Below are 15,116 nucleotides of genomic sequence, written 5' to 3'. Positions count from 1 at the left end.
TTCAAGCAGAAAATAAAAGTGGTGGCTAGAGCAAAGAACTGCAACTATGCACACTACAAGCCGAAGCTGAGAAGCCCTCAGTGAGAAAAACAATAATCATCAACTGCCCTCGGGGGTGTTTATGAAATCTATTCAAAAGGTGAACAAAAAAAAAAAAAAAGAAGGCATTTAAACTCTCTACTAGCTTGGTTTGTGTTTCTAATGTATTCTTTTGATTGCATCTACATCTGTCTTGACATGGAAAAATAAAACCATGAAAAATGACTGCGGTAACTAATCCAACGGAGGGTGAATGTAAGCAAAAGAAAGGCCAGCGACAGGCTTACAAAGAAAGCAATTTTGCCATGTGTAAACACAGAATTTGACCGGGTTCGGATTTAATCTGGCCAAAAACGAGACGGTGCTGTCAAAGCCAGGTGCCGGCTCACGTCTTTGCGTGGCCGTATCCGCGGAGGATCTGCGTTCGACCGCTGCTCCGCGCCAATAAAAACCTGGCCCCGTATAAATAAATACTCACGGTGGATCACTGTCGGCAACAACCTAACGTGACCCATTTCTCTTTAATGAGAGTTTGCGAGGAGAGGTTGAGCGCGGAGCTGTCAGAAAGCTTTTAAACAAGGCTGTAAAACACATTATAAAGAAACCCAACAGGAGCGATGCATTCAAATGGATTATACAGTATATATTGCTTTTCAGCTGAGCTCGACTGAATACTAATAAAGGCATTCCACTTAAATCCGTTTGAAAACTGCGAATTGAATTTAATGTTATCCCATGACAAGTGAAGCGCAATTAACTTTGTGGGACGGAGGGAAGTAATTGCTACGTGCTGCATGGCGATACCACAAACACACACAAGCTTCCATTATCCCATTAAGTTCGTCTTCGGTTCAGTTTTTTTTTTAAGCATGCTTTTTAAGCAACTTTTATTGTATCGTCGAAGGGTTCTCCGCCATGAAAAAAGATTCTAGTGCTCCTAGATCTTTCGTGCTCGTTGTGTCAGCCACATCACACACATTCAACAATACACACAAGATTCAGGCCTACGACTCTACTGGTACGCGAGCCAAAACAAACGCGTGTGCACTCGGTCGTGGGCGATCAAGTGTATTTCCAGTCGCTTGACTAAAAAAAAAAAAAAAAAATCCAAACCTGCTGTCTCTGATAGGCCGAGAACATCTTCTCGATATCCTTGAGGTCCAGAATCTTAAAGGCTCGCAGGTCGTCGATCTCGTTCCAGATGGTCCCGTTGATCATGTGCTGTGAAGCAAAGCAGAGGCACGCCAGCGATTAACATCGAAACGCCGATTTATCGGTGGAAGGTACCACCTCCAACGTTCCGCGTTTCCAAACTTAAAACTGGAAATCAGCCGGGAACAGATGTTTTGAGTTTGTCTTTTGCGATGGAGCTCGACTGAAAGAACCCCCCCCCCCCCCCCCCCCCCGGGGATCTATTTTAACCACCCAAGTGCAACAAAGTGCAGAGCGGCGGGAAGACCTTAGGCGCACTTGCTACTTCAGTTCATGGAAGTTCAGTAAGTGCAAGAGCAGGCTGAACCTGTAAGCACAGCGACTATAAAAAGTCTTCACCTCCTTGGATCTTTTTCACTTTTATTGCACTTATAAATCATTAATGAGGCAGTTTGGCTTCTGTGACAAGATATCTAAAAAGAAAAAAAGCTTTACTGGTAGAGTCGATTGATTAGATCACAGGGATTGGGCAAGAACAGTATTTTTAAACTAAAACCACATATTTTTATTTGAGCAGAAGTCTGGGCTTGTGCTTAAACTGCATTATGGAGCCCAAACTGTAGGATTCAGTGATTGTCTGAGTGAGAATAAAATCCCTACGCCAGTGACAGTTGTTCTATTAGGAAATAAAAGGGGGAAAAAACTGCAAAAAACCATAAGAAAGTAAGAAGAAATAACTGCTATAAAAGCTGGGGCAAAGTCATTATTTTTGTTTTAGGATTTCAGAATCTGGATTTGGGGTCTGTTCAGTGTTGTGATGTATCTAATGACCAAAGATCTACTGATGAGATGATGTTTGGCTGCAAGCGGCGTTCCGACTCACCTCTCCCAGTTTGGCCCAGTTGAAGGACTTCAGCGGGTGCGAGGGCTGCGGGATGGACTTGGAGCGCATGCTGCCCATCGAGTTGAACGAGGACGGGATGGGAGGAGGCGGGGCTCCGAACATGGGAGGGGCCCCAGGCGGGGGAGGCGGCGCCCCGGGTGGCGGGGGCGGCGGTGGAGGGGGCGGGCAGCTGAAGGGGAGAGGGGGCGGCGGCGGGGGGAAGCCGACGGTCATCGGCGGTGGGGGCGGAGCCGCCGGGCCGCCGGGCGGGGGAGGGGGAGGCGGGAACGACACGGTTCCCCCCTGCTGAAAGACGAGGAGATAAAAGGTCAGCGTATTTACGATCGACTCTGCCACGCAATCTTTTCATTACTCAAAGTGCCCCAAAAAAATCCATAGGTAGTTCTCGCTGCAGGATTTATGTAGCTGCCCCTTTAAGAACCCCCCCCCCCACCCCCCCATCCATAAAGTCAACCTTTGAATGATTGCTTCCTAGCAGCTTCTCTCAACATCTCATGTGCTTGTAATTTGACACCAGGCTCATATTGCTGTGCTGATCCTATAATACTGACCAAATACCAAGATGAGAAGCTAAGTTTGATTTTGGGGAGAAGAATAAAGAAAATAACTGCAATGACAACAGTCGGAGGGTCGGACTAATTTGGTGCAGAGAAAGGCAAACTCTTCTACTAATTCTTTGTTCATAATCCCAACACTGCCCCCCATGGTTACTCCTGGTACTGCTACATTGGTCTGTGGCTGCAAGCTTCCCCGAGATAAACATGGAATCAGGACAAAATGAACAGTTAAAGTACAGTTGAAGCCAGATTTTAATCAAGTCTCCATTAACAACGGTTTTCAAGTGAAAACCACAACATTTTGTTGTGTTTTGTTGTGTTTTGATGGCAATGGTGCTCGCAGCCACCAAAAATGCAACTTTTGTGGATGTTTTATAGCAAATCTTTCTTTGTGGGCAATGTGTGTGTGTGTGTGTGTGTGTGTGTGTGTGTGTGTGTGTGTGTGTGTGTGTGTGTGTGTGTGTGTGTGTGTGTGTGTGTGTGTGTGTGTGTGTGTGTGTGTGTGTGCAACCACAAGTGATCCATCATGAAAACTGATAAAATTATCAATATTGGTGACATTTTCCTGGATGGTCCATCAGGATGATTTTTTATTTTTTTTAGTAAACTACACAATATATCTGGGATAAATTTCCCAGTCCAATGGTGACGAGCATGTGAGAAAGCAGCACGACTCACAGCGATGTCACTGATGCGCGTCGACAGGTCCAGCACTTGTTCCCTGGCCGAGCGCAGCTCCACGCCCTCGCGCTGCAGCTTGTCCTTCATCTTGTTCAGAGTCTTCATCATCTCCTCCTTCTCCTGGGTCTTGGTGTCACACTCCCGCTCTTTCCTCTCCAGTTTGGCAAGCAGCTCCCCGTGATCTGACCCAAGGAGGGGAGATTGAATGCGTCGTCCCGGGGAGTCATGCGGCGCAATTATCCGAGGACAAACACGCCTTACCTTTTCTAAACTTCTCTGCCTGCTCGCGCCACTGCTTCACCTCGTTTTCATTGACCAACCTGGGAAGAATAAAACACACATGAACAAACAAAAACTGGCAAACTGAGCAAAGCCTAGAAGGGATTTGCATGTGGAGGTTAATTGCAGTCGAAGCAAGTCGACTCATTACCAGCACAGAGGGTCGATGCATTTTTTTTTTTTTTTTTTTAACGGCATTAGTAGAATAAAAGCTTCAAGCTGAAATCCGGTCCACATTAGAGGTTAATGAGGGTGTTCAAATATAAGTATGTTGTCATGTACTGTAATTGGGGAAGGTGGTGTAACACATCACAGGTGATCTGCTTGGCACTAAATCTGTTGTGGTTAAAGAAATAACTCAATAAATAATAATAATAATACTAATAATAATGAATGGGTTTTATATAGTGCTTTATTCTAGTACACTCAAAGCGCTTTACATTGTATTATTCATGTCAATGCAAAGTCGCCTTCAAATCAGGACGGATCATAGTAAAGATGAAACATCATATCATTCCTTTAAAAAACAGATGTCCGTGACCTGTTACACCACCAAAAGGAGAGAAATAAGCTCCATCAGTAAAAAAAACAAAAACATAAGAGGCACAAATAAAAAGATATTATTGGTATTTATGTTTTTCTTTAAATATTATTCAGGTTAAGAAATCTTTAAAAATGAAACCTTGAGCTTCGGTGGTAGCTTTGACTGAAGGTGAGAGAATAAGGGGGAAAAAATTCAGTGTTGCAGGAAATACATGAAAACATCAATTTACAACATTAGGGTAGTAATAGGTTGTTTTGTGAACAGAACCTGGTGACTAATATAAACTCAGTATTTATTAACAGCATAACGACAGATCGCCAAAAAAGACCTTTTATTGTTTGGGCGCTCAAAGAGTTTCCTCTGTGTTGCTGCATAAAAATAAAATTTGCACGAAAGTGTTAATTTCGGGGCCCCGACACACGTGTGAGCAGTCAGAGTTTGATGATGATGAACGACTTTGTCTGCCAGTTGATTTAACGTGCCCTTCGCCTATTAACACAACCGCGTGTCCGAGCCGTACGGTTTCACTCGTTAGCCGCCGGGCACGCCGCCAAGACGGTGAGGAGAGCCCAGTTTATGCAACGCCTTTTTTTTTCTTCCCCACTCCAGGTGCAATTTACTTTAAAGAGAGTTTATGGAAAACTCAACGAGACCACGCTGTAAAGTTTGGACCGCTGTGATGGATCGTCAATGGGTCGTAATGAACGTCCAGGTTGGGTACTGGAAAGAATTACATTCTGCACGCTGATTGCAGAAAACAATGGCGGACAAATGAAGGAACCAAGCAGGATTGAGCACGGGGCCAAGGTTTACCACGCTACATGCTTTATGGCGCTTTCATCACTCCAGCTAAACACATTCATCACTGACGGTAGGTTTGATAGATGAGGCGACTGGAGGAGGAGAAGAAATGTAGGAAAAAGTCAAGTCAAATGGGGGAAGGAGCACGAACCCGACGCATTCAAAAGCATCTTTTAACACTTCCAGCTGGCTTCTGAGCCCAGATTAGTTTGAAAATCCTGACCATGAAAACCAGCAAATGTCAGCGATCACTTAAAAAGCGGGGTCTCTCCGAGTGGCAGTTTAGGCTGCGGCCATGACGGCATATACAAAAACCTCGGTTCTCACTCATAAACTGATTACTTCTCCCGACTGTCTGCTCCGCCAAGCCGAGCGGCCCGCTTGGCCGCACCTAAACATGGCTGACTGGACTGACCGCCCGCTCCCCCGCTCCCCCCCCCCCCCCGCGTTAAGGGGCGGCCTTAACGCGATTAGAGAGATTTCCTTTTGATCTCTGGCTTCCGCTTTCATGCCGATTTGCGCTCACAGCGAGGCTTCCTCCGAACGGACCCCCCGCTGCTATCGTCACATCACCTCAACTTCCTGTGCAATCGCATTCAACCCTGTTCCCGACCAGAAGGACGGCAGCGTCAACGTGAAAGCAAAAAGCAGCCTGTTCGGGGCTGCAGCTGAACTGTACATACCTGTGTATGCTGGTTTGGTCTTTTTGCCGCTATTAAAGGCGTCAAAACAAACAACTCATGAATCTCATATCAGCCTTTAATCTGAGCTGGAAGTGATGCATTCGCAACACGATTCTTCCAGAAAAGAGCGAAATGTCCAGAATATTGAAGGCTGAAGTTTTAAAAGTTTCATTCTGGATTCGAAAATAGTATTTATTTTATGACAAATGTCTTTTCATGTCAGTGATGTAACTGTAGATAATTGCTCATAAACAAGACAGTCTTTAAAAGTGCAATGACGTAGTATGGTATGTATAGGTATCAGTGAGCGTGGAATGAAATCCGTGCTTGATTGTGTTTGTAAGCATCTTAAAGAAACAACGCCACGCAAGATCGAGGTGTGCCAAAGCGCTGCCAGTGGTAATTGTGCATTCGAGGCTTGATACGCATGCACAAATCTGAACATGTGTGGGAAAGTAAGTAATTGGAGCCTTAACTGTAAAAAAAACAAACCAAAGACGCATGCAAATGCGTGCATAAATATGCCTACATAGGGCTGCATGCACATTTGCAAAAGTGTGAACTGCTCTACGCATTCACTCATCAATAAATGTGCACACAGGCGTTCAAATGTGTTAATGGATGTTTATGCGCCAAGATTTGTGCACGTGCACGTAAAACATGCAGAAAAAACCCCCCACAGATACACATATATAATATATATCTATAAACACTGATGCATAGAAGCATGAATACATGTGCACGTACAGAGTTGATTGAATGGAAACAATGCTTTATAAATATGTACTAATCTGAAAATGTGTATGAACAAGAAAAAACAACAAATACATATCCATACATATTTCAATAGAGATGAAAATGTTTACAAAATATACGAACAAATCCGTGCGTTCATGTGTAAATATGTGCCTACGCGTGTAACCCTGTACAGACAATCTGTGAACACTTCCGAGCGCAAACTGCAAACCGTGAAACGTCACTTACATGCGGATGATGCTCTTCACGCTGAAGTTGTCCAGAGGGGCGATGTCGGGGTCCTCCCCCTTGTCGTCCTGCAGGATTATCTGCTGGAGGATCCTGTCCAAGAGCTGCCAGTGCTGCAGGCTGCCACCTCCGCGCTTATCTGGCGACAGGTTACGCAGAAACGTTAGCGAACGGCTCAAGTGTTCCTCATCTCATGCAGATTTTAATTCATTGAGAGATCGATGTGGTGAAGCTCTGTTTGCTCACAGGGCATTTGCAGGCAGTGTTGGAGGATGGAGATGAGGTGCGGGTAGGAATCTGTATGGCTCAGTTTCTTCTTGAGCAGCTCGAACATTGCACTGGCACTCTTTGTATCTATATGGATCTGTTTGGGGGGGAGAAGAAGAAAATCACCTTTGATCACTTAAACTATCAAACATCCATTCTGTTTGCAGTTTAACGAGGCATCAAAGTCTCACACGTTAGTATAAAGAACTACATATAGTACAGCACTCACCAGATCAAATCGCTTCGCCAGCTCAGAGTCATCCTCATTCCGCACCATTTCAAAGAAATCCAAATGTCTAATAATGAATAAATAAGGAATTTAGTTAGTAATTTTCAAGGGGGGAAACAATGAGCATACAGTCGATGTATATAGCGCTGAACACTCACCTGTCCAGAGTGGCGTTTTCGTGTTCGCGGAGCTTGTCGATGACCGGCTGAATGCCCAACATCAGGAACTCGTACCTTAAGTGGAGGCGAAACTCCAGGTTGTCCTGGATGAAGTGAAAAGATGAGGCAGGATGTAATAATGTAGAATTAGGTTCTGCAAAAACCCGAAGACTTCTATATATATTTAGATTTTTTCTATAGCTGTGTGTGGTTTCACGTCAAATAACATTTTAAAGGTTATAATGGCTCTCTATTGACTTGTTCTGCCCAATCAAGATGGAATTGTGCCGACTGTGGCTACTCAACTAAAATGTGTTTGATACTCTTGGTTTAGCATCTCCACTGGATGTTATGTTAAAAAAAAAAAAAACGTTTTTTCTATTGGTTCACAATTGTGCTTAAACATACAAGATGTAGTATGATACCAGTAACCCCTTTCACATGAAAATAAAAGAGTGTTATTAATCATCACATTCGCCTGAATGTCACATGCTGTGTGATCACTCAAGCACTGAAACTTTTTTGTTTACAGTGTCTAAGATTAATGTGCTGACCTCTCCCGCTCCGGCGTTGAGCACTGCGTTGATGAAAGACATGATGGCGGTCTTGAGGTTGACTTCGTCTCTGTAGCGGCCCGTACTTCTGTCCAGCTCATTCAGCAGCGTCTGGGTCGTCGGGACAAACGGGACAAACGGGACAAACGGGACAAACGGGACAAACGGGACAAACGGGCAGGTTTAGGCAGAACTTCTGCGAGAGACCTAAACTACAACGCAGCACTTCATTCGGCAGGCAAAGATCGTTTGTCAACGCCGAGTTGTTTTTAACACAGTGTTCTACTCATTCTCTCCCCCCCCCCCCCCCTACCACCACCCCCCGGCTCCTTCGTCTCCTCTCACACTGACCCCTGACACACTCCAGCAACTTAATCGTAACTCAAACCAACATTAAAAAGCCCCGTTACTTCTGAATCACTCAGCTCCCGCGGCGTTCGCCGAGCCTGAGGTGGTGTGATTTACCACAAACCCCCCCCCCCAGGCACACCCCCCCACACAGGGGTGGATGTGTGAGATGTAGCCTGTTGACTCAGTCCTGCCAGTCGCTAAAACACCACAAATACCGTGACCTCCATAACTCACCATGTCCTCACCTGCCTTTAATACAGTCGGTGTGTTGACCTAACCCGAGGTCAGGCGTCTGAGCTTCTCCAGCGCGAGTCTCCAACTTATCAAAATGACCACAGCTTGATTTATTAAAGTATTACTCTGAAATATTATGCCTGCGCCTTCCCTTAATCTCTGTCTGGCTCCACGTCTCGCGCAAAAGCTCTTTCAATATATGTGCCCGCACGTTCTGCCTGATGTAATCCACAGTTCAGGGAACTCTTGTCTGCGCGTCCCGTACCTGGAAGCGAGTCCTCTCGGCAGCGTATTTCTGGTAGTGCGCCATGGCCTGCAGCACCTTCTTGTGTCCGTCGGGCACCAGACACACGGCGCCGAGGATCTCCAGCACGGCCACCTTGGTCTTGACGTTCTCCGTCCGCAGGCTCTGCGAGATGGTGTTGATGCTCTGCGGGTGGGCGAGGACGTGCGCCCGGCCCTGCGAGTTGTTCATCAGGGCCTTGATGCAGCCGATGACGGAGGTGTGGACGCGGCTCTCCGACGTCTCGTAGTCCATGCTGCGCAGGAAGTTGAGGAGGCAGGTGAGGCCGTCCAGCTCGATGAAGCGCGTGACGAATCTGGAGGAGGTGGAGAATTTTTTTTTTCATATTAGAACTTGTTCAAACAGGGTATTCTTCTTCATGTGCCTCAATGGACCGACGAACAGAAATGACTGATGGTATGGTGGGTCCAGAGTCCAGATCTGCGACTGTTTAGTTCCTCTGTATTTGTCTCTGTGAAGCTTTCTGAACATTATCTGTCAAACAATTTTCATCCTCATACTATCTTTTTATTGTATTTGCATACCTGGATTATTTTCAAAAAGACTCTTGTGGCTTTAGTGGTTAAAAAGGCAAAAAAGGCTACAAACTGCTAAAATTACACAAAAACAAAACAAAATTGAACAATAGTGTTAGAAGGATTATTGGCAAAAAAAAGAAAAGGAAGAAAGAATGCTAAATGTATCTGTTTGAAGCTGTGAACAATGGAGCAACAAAAGATTGGAGAACCCACCGATCAAAAGATCAGTGTGGAAAATGGCTGAAATGGCCGAGGTGACAAGAAATTAAATGGTGAAAAATCAAAATAGCTGAAACAGACAAACTAACCGAATCTGTTAAAATAGGGTGAAGTGGTTAGAAACAGCTGAAGATTCGAACAAAAGTTAAAATTCTAAATTTTAGTCATGAAACATCCCAAATATATGTTTAGCAATACAACATAAACAACTTCATTTCCCGTGTTTTGTGGCTGATGTCCTGATTAGAATTATTGTCCCTCTTCAGGGACTGCTCTGTCAACCAACGAGAGACAAATACAAACCATGCTTTGTTGCACGAATTGGTCATTACTGAATACATTTTAATATTATGTCAACACTGTATTTGTTGATTTTAATCACCGCTTCTAAGCAAGGTCATGACACAGGACACAACAACAACAACAACAAGCCTGCATTGTCCAAATTGGACCTGCATGGATTACGCTTCACTCGACTCCATTAAAAAAAAAAAAAAAAAAAAAATCAATACACCATGAGACAGAAATAGCCTTCCTCATCATTAAACATTAAAATTTCACACCTGCACTTCAGCCGGCGTCTTGCTGTCGGCCCTCATTAGCGGAATGCCTCAACATGCAGGGAGCCATTAAAGAAGACCTGACTGACAGGCCGAACATGTAAACATCCAGCGAGCACAGTGTGGGCCGTGTCGTAAACGACCTTCACACTCGCGGAGATTCCTGATAGGCCTCATGAATTATTTCAAAACAAACGAGGGCTTGTGACAAGGGGCGAGTGAGAGGACACAAGGACAGAGGAAGAGGAGGGGGATGGAGACGGCGAAAGACGAGAAATGGAGGGCTTTTGACAGAATGGGCCGAGAGCCGTGATTTACTGTGGCTCGTTGTGACAGATAGATTGTTTTGACACCCTCAGAGAGTACGTGGTCTAAGTTCCATCCTGCCGCCTACTGCTGCCCGGCCTCAAAAAAAACAAACAAACATGGAAAAACACAAAGCAAAAGAAATGTAAAATCATCTAATGATTATCCCATACAGTGAAGCCAGGGATCCCCGCACAACATCAATCCAAGGTTTCCGCCTGTGTACTCACACACTTGCACGTCTGAACTTGACTGGTGGATCTCTCAAGGTCACACAATACAATCATCTGCTCTGCAGCAGCGCCTGGATGCATGCATGCATGCTGGATGTGTAAATTACAGAGATCGCACCCAAAAAAAAAAAAAAAAAATCTATCGGCAGAACAATGCGCTTATTGTCTGGGCTGCAGTTAAATCCAACACGTTCGACGCGACTTGATTCAGATGTAACGCAGACGCCGAGGTTTGAGCGAGGCCGGACCCGGTCCAACTGTTTGAGTTACACGTTTTACATCACTGACAAGACTTTGGCCGACAGAGGAGACAAGCGAGCCCGTCTGTGAATTTAGAGGGGGCCACCTCAGAGAACGAGCGTTTCGCCGTGGAGGAGAAATTAAGCCCAACGTCCTGGTGATTAATGTATGGAAAGCCGAGGGCGACAGATGTTGTTCTTGGAGTCCGGGTTCAAACGGGTGGACGGGATTCAAGGCTTCGCCTCACTATTCCGTTTTCCAGAAACACGACGACACCCGGCGCATAACCAGATGTACGTGCTTGCGCTTACATACGAAAAAAAAAAAAATTGCTACTATAGGCTTGTTTTATATTCAGTATTCTAAGATATCTGGTGAAGTAAGCATGCATTTGTATTCCACTTGGAAGTGGAAAAGAAACTTTCCACGTAGGAAGTCACATTCAACATGACGGCATCTGTGCAGCGATATGAAAAACTGTATTACTCAACAAGATATTTAGTAATAAATCCACCTTAAAGCTGGTAAAGTGAAAATGGTCCATTGGCCCCGTTAACATCAATCAGATGCATTGAAAAATATCCCAATGCGAGAAAGCGAAATTTTTCCCTTTCATTATTTCATTATTATTAACATAATGGAGTTTGAGAAATGACTACAACTTTTTTGTTTCTGTCATTATGTTCATAATTAAACTGAATTCATTGACTTGTGTCAATGATGTAAATAATTTGTTTTCCACGTGTCGATTTCAACATATAGGAAAGTATTACCAGCTGCATGAAGACTCTCCATTGTCACTGAAGACGATTATAAATGGTTTTACCTGAAGCTTATTGGTTCTTTAAAGGGCACACAACAGCCCCCCCCCCACCCATTTCTTTTTCTTCTCCACTGAGCTTTTGAATCCATCGATCTCATCTCCTCTGACTTCAGAGTCTGATCTCGTCTTCTCCCCTCCGCTGACATTCACGGTCAGACGACTGGCGAGCTGCTCTTTTTTTCTTTTCTTTTCTTTTCTTTTTTTCGTCTTGGAGCAAACGCCGCATAGTTTAAAACCCCGCTGGGGTTCGAGGTAGCGAGAACTGCTGCATACGATATGAGTGCAGGCTGAGCTGCCCAACAATACTGTGGTGGAGCCAACAACACACACACACACACACACACAGATCTTCTGATAGATAAAAGAAAGGAATGAGGCTACTTAGGAGCCATTCTTGTCACTTTGTCCAAACATTTTGTGTCCTTCCTTCCTTCTTTCCTTCCTTCCTTCATTCCTTCCTTAAATCCCATTCAATACCATATAATTGCCATTGAATTTGAATGCTTAAAACGTCTGAACTCGAGTCGGGCAGTGTTCTAAACGAGGAGGCCAGTGTGGAAAACTAATCCAGATGCTCAAATTTAAACACTACTCCAACCAACCAAAATGGATTTTTCAAGGTTTTTCAGCTGCGCAGGCAAAACAATTGTGCCTTTGTGAACTGCGGATGACCCCCGTGCGGTGGCAGACAGTCGGTCGAGAGTTCGCGCGGGCCTCAAAGCTCAACCACACACACGTTAACAAAAGCCAAACGCTTTCTCGCACACGCACACACACACACACGCACACACAAACTCAAGTGATCATGTGCTTCACTGCCTCCTCTTGCCCCTTCATCGGATCACCACGCTGGCACACACACACTGATTATCTCCTTCAAAACACCTACCTCCCGGCTCAGGGACACACACAGAGACACACACACACACACACAGATCTATAAAAGGAGTCGAATGTGAAGGAGAACAGGAGGTTCGTCAGAGGCGCCGATTAAAGCAAGTTGACGGAGGTGTCTGCAGGACTTGGATGAGAAGCCATGCGACATGGACACTGCGCTCGCTCACGTAAATCTGACCTGATGTGAGGCTCACTGTGGTGAAATGAGAGCTGCACATAAAACTAACACATGTACACACTCAAGATTACATATAGATATAGATTACATTTTACATTACATTTAAAAAAAAAGCCTCTAGCCAAGGTGCACGTGTGTGTGTGTGTAGGGTGTATGGATGAAGTTTATAAGCTAATCTTCAGGGAACGATCTAAGTAATTCTATGCATGTCGCCTAAGCCAAAGTGGGCATGACGGCCTCTGTGACCTGCCTGGTTCTATGTGATACCAGAATATTCCATCGACTTACCTTTATTTCTTATTATGACTTCACTAACAGCCTTTTCCCAAATGGGGAAAATCATCACCGTGGGCATAAACGGGGCCTTGGATACTTAGGATTGGAACAGCAAGTATCTACAAAAAGCTTTGCTCCCCCGTCCTCTTCATGGTCATTCATAACGCAAATGATTCAAGAGTCTCAAAAGCACGGATGGAAACGTCGCTGCAGTGACGAGATGACTCAGAACGTCAGCAACCCTTACGCGAGTACTCCAACTGCATGGATAGAATCCCACTCAGCGAGTGTAAATATCCCCATCTTTTGGGAATTGCACCAGACTGCAGATTTCACTTGATGACGCAGTCGGTGTTTGCCCGTCGGCCTCTCGCATCCACACTCGAGTTGAGCTGGGGGTTTTACACGGGTAAACACCGCCCGGCGGTTCAAGCTCCGTTTGACAGCTGGTAAACAAAGCAATAACTGCTGGCAGACCCAAATGAGATAAGCGTGCAAAACAAATAGTCTTTTTTTTTTTTTTACGACGTTTTTATAATTAAATGCCTTTATCCTGGAAATGCAACATCTGGGCAGGGAAATTTAGTTTAATGATTACAACTATTAGAAACACTTTCTGGTGAATTGCAGATTAGACGCGGCGTCCTTCACAGTAAGATGATGCCTGCCAGCTGTCGCCTCTCGATTGCAGTGACTGAAAGCAGCTGAAATCTATTGCAAAAGGTAAAATCAATGATTTTTGTCAGAGCTCAACAAGCATTGGCATGTGGGCCTCATGTTTGACACCACTGGTGTAAAAAGTAGCCAGCGATCACAGGGACAGAAAAATAAACTGTCATTAGAATTATGGTCTCTGCTGCAGTTGCTGGCAAACACATGCTGAACGTCGTCGAATCTCCTGCTGTGCTTTGACTGCTGCACCGGCAAGATTAAAGGGGTCACCCTGAAAGCTCACATGAACGAGTCGGATCGATCAAGGGTGTCAAGCACATTTTAGTTTGTGGACCAATAAAGTTTCTTTTTTTGTTGTTGTTGTTGTTGTGGTAGAGTGTGTCTGTGTCTGTGTCTGTGCAGAACATTTGTTTATTTTAACAAAACCAAACAATTACTGAAGAAAATGACTACAATCCCAATGTTTTCATGAAACTTTTAGGTGCAAAATACAGTACAAAAAAACTTGCCGTATGCCTGCCATGGACAGAACCATGACACTTGTGGAGGTGGCATCCATCCACAGTTTAAATTTCAAGGCCATCATTGCCAACTCTTCTCACCCAGATTTGCAGTCGGCATATTACACGACACTGTTTGCTTCAATTCCTTCAGTTTTTTAAGCTTGTATAATGAACCTATAATGTACTTTTTCATTAAAGCCCACGAAGAGGTCGAAGATCTACAGTTAAATGACATTTGTGGACAGTTTGGCATTGAAATCATGGCATCCGCATTTCATTTATTTAATCAAAACAAGACAAGACTGATACGCATCAACGTGCCAGTGGTGTGCAGTGAGCCTTCTCACAATATGGCCCTTTTGTGTGTCCTGCCTGGCACCATGCATGCCCCGTCATGTGTTCCGAGTCCTGTGGCCCCGCGCGGCGGGCAGAAGCCAACAAGAGCACCTCTTCACCAGCAGACAAGCAGCTGCCTCTCTAAAATGCCAGAGGGGTGGAAAGACAGAGGGGGCAGTTTGTTCCAAACCAACATACAAAGGCCGAGTCTGAATCAAAGCTGAATACTAACGGAGGCCTCCATGATTTGCAAGACGGCTTAAACGACATAAAAAGACACAATATGACATATAAAATGGTTTGAGGCGCTTGGATTTCTCACACACATGTAACCACAAAGGTGTGGGCGCTGCCTTTTTCTCCGCCCGTACGTCACAAAGCGGCCATTAGTGGAGGATTAACAATGCCAAGTGTTTCCCTTAACACCCATAATGCTACGGGGATACACCTGCTGCCTGCTTCACTGTACAACAGTAGTGAGAAACATCTGTGAGCTAATGGACAATAACTCACTCGCAGAGATGTGTGGCTGCAGGTGCAAATCCTGAATAGAGCCTATTGAATCAGCACAGCCACATTAAACACACGTGAGCCAAATGAAAATAGGCAAACAAACTGTAGATACAAGAAGAAA

The 15,116-nt window shown here is 44.8% G+C and overlaps 1 protein-coding gene across 3 annotated transcripts in view; it reads right to left on the bottom strand.

The window, feature by feature from the left end:
- daam2 (dishevelled associated activator of morphogenesis 2) overlaps positions 1-15,116 on the bottom strand; it is a 103,756-nt gene that overhangs the window by 19,936 nt on the left and 68,704 nt on the right. For 2 of the 3 annotated variants that reach the window (XM_080512754.1, XM_080512755.1), the window contains exons 6-15: positions 8,683-9,016; positions 7,833-7,943; positions 7,279-7,382; positions 7,121-7,187; positions 6,871-6,988; positions 6,625-6,763; positions 3,595-3,653; positions 3,331-3,515; positions 2,075-2,380; positions 1,153-1,260 (exon numbers count right to left, since the gene is read on the bottom strand). In XM_080512754.1, coding sequence (XP_080368880.1) covers positions 1,153-1,260; positions 2,075-2,380; positions 3,331-3,515; positions 3,595-3,653; positions 6,625-6,763; positions 6,871-6,988; positions 7,121-7,187; positions 7,279-7,382; positions 7,833-7,943; positions 8,683-9,016 — 1,531 coding nt within the window. The remainder of the gene's footprint in view (positions 1-1,152; positions 1,261-2,074; positions 2,381-3,330; positions 3,516-3,594; positions 3,654-6,624; positions 6,764-6,870; positions 6,989-7,120; positions 7,188-7,278; positions 7,383-7,832; positions 7,944-8,682; positions 9,017-15,116) is intronic. The other variant, XM_080512756.1, reaches the window with a different exon arrangement.

Source organism: Blennius ocellaris (assembly GCF_963422515.1).
Source record: "Blennius ocellaris genome assembly, chromosome: 17".
In the NCBI taxonomy this organism is placed as follows: Eukaryota; Metazoa; Chordata; class Actinopteri; order Blenniiformes; family Blenniidae; genus Blennius; species Blennius ocellaris.
Note: the sequence above shows the minus strand (reverse complement) of the source record. Positions and strands in the feature narration are given on the sequence as shown.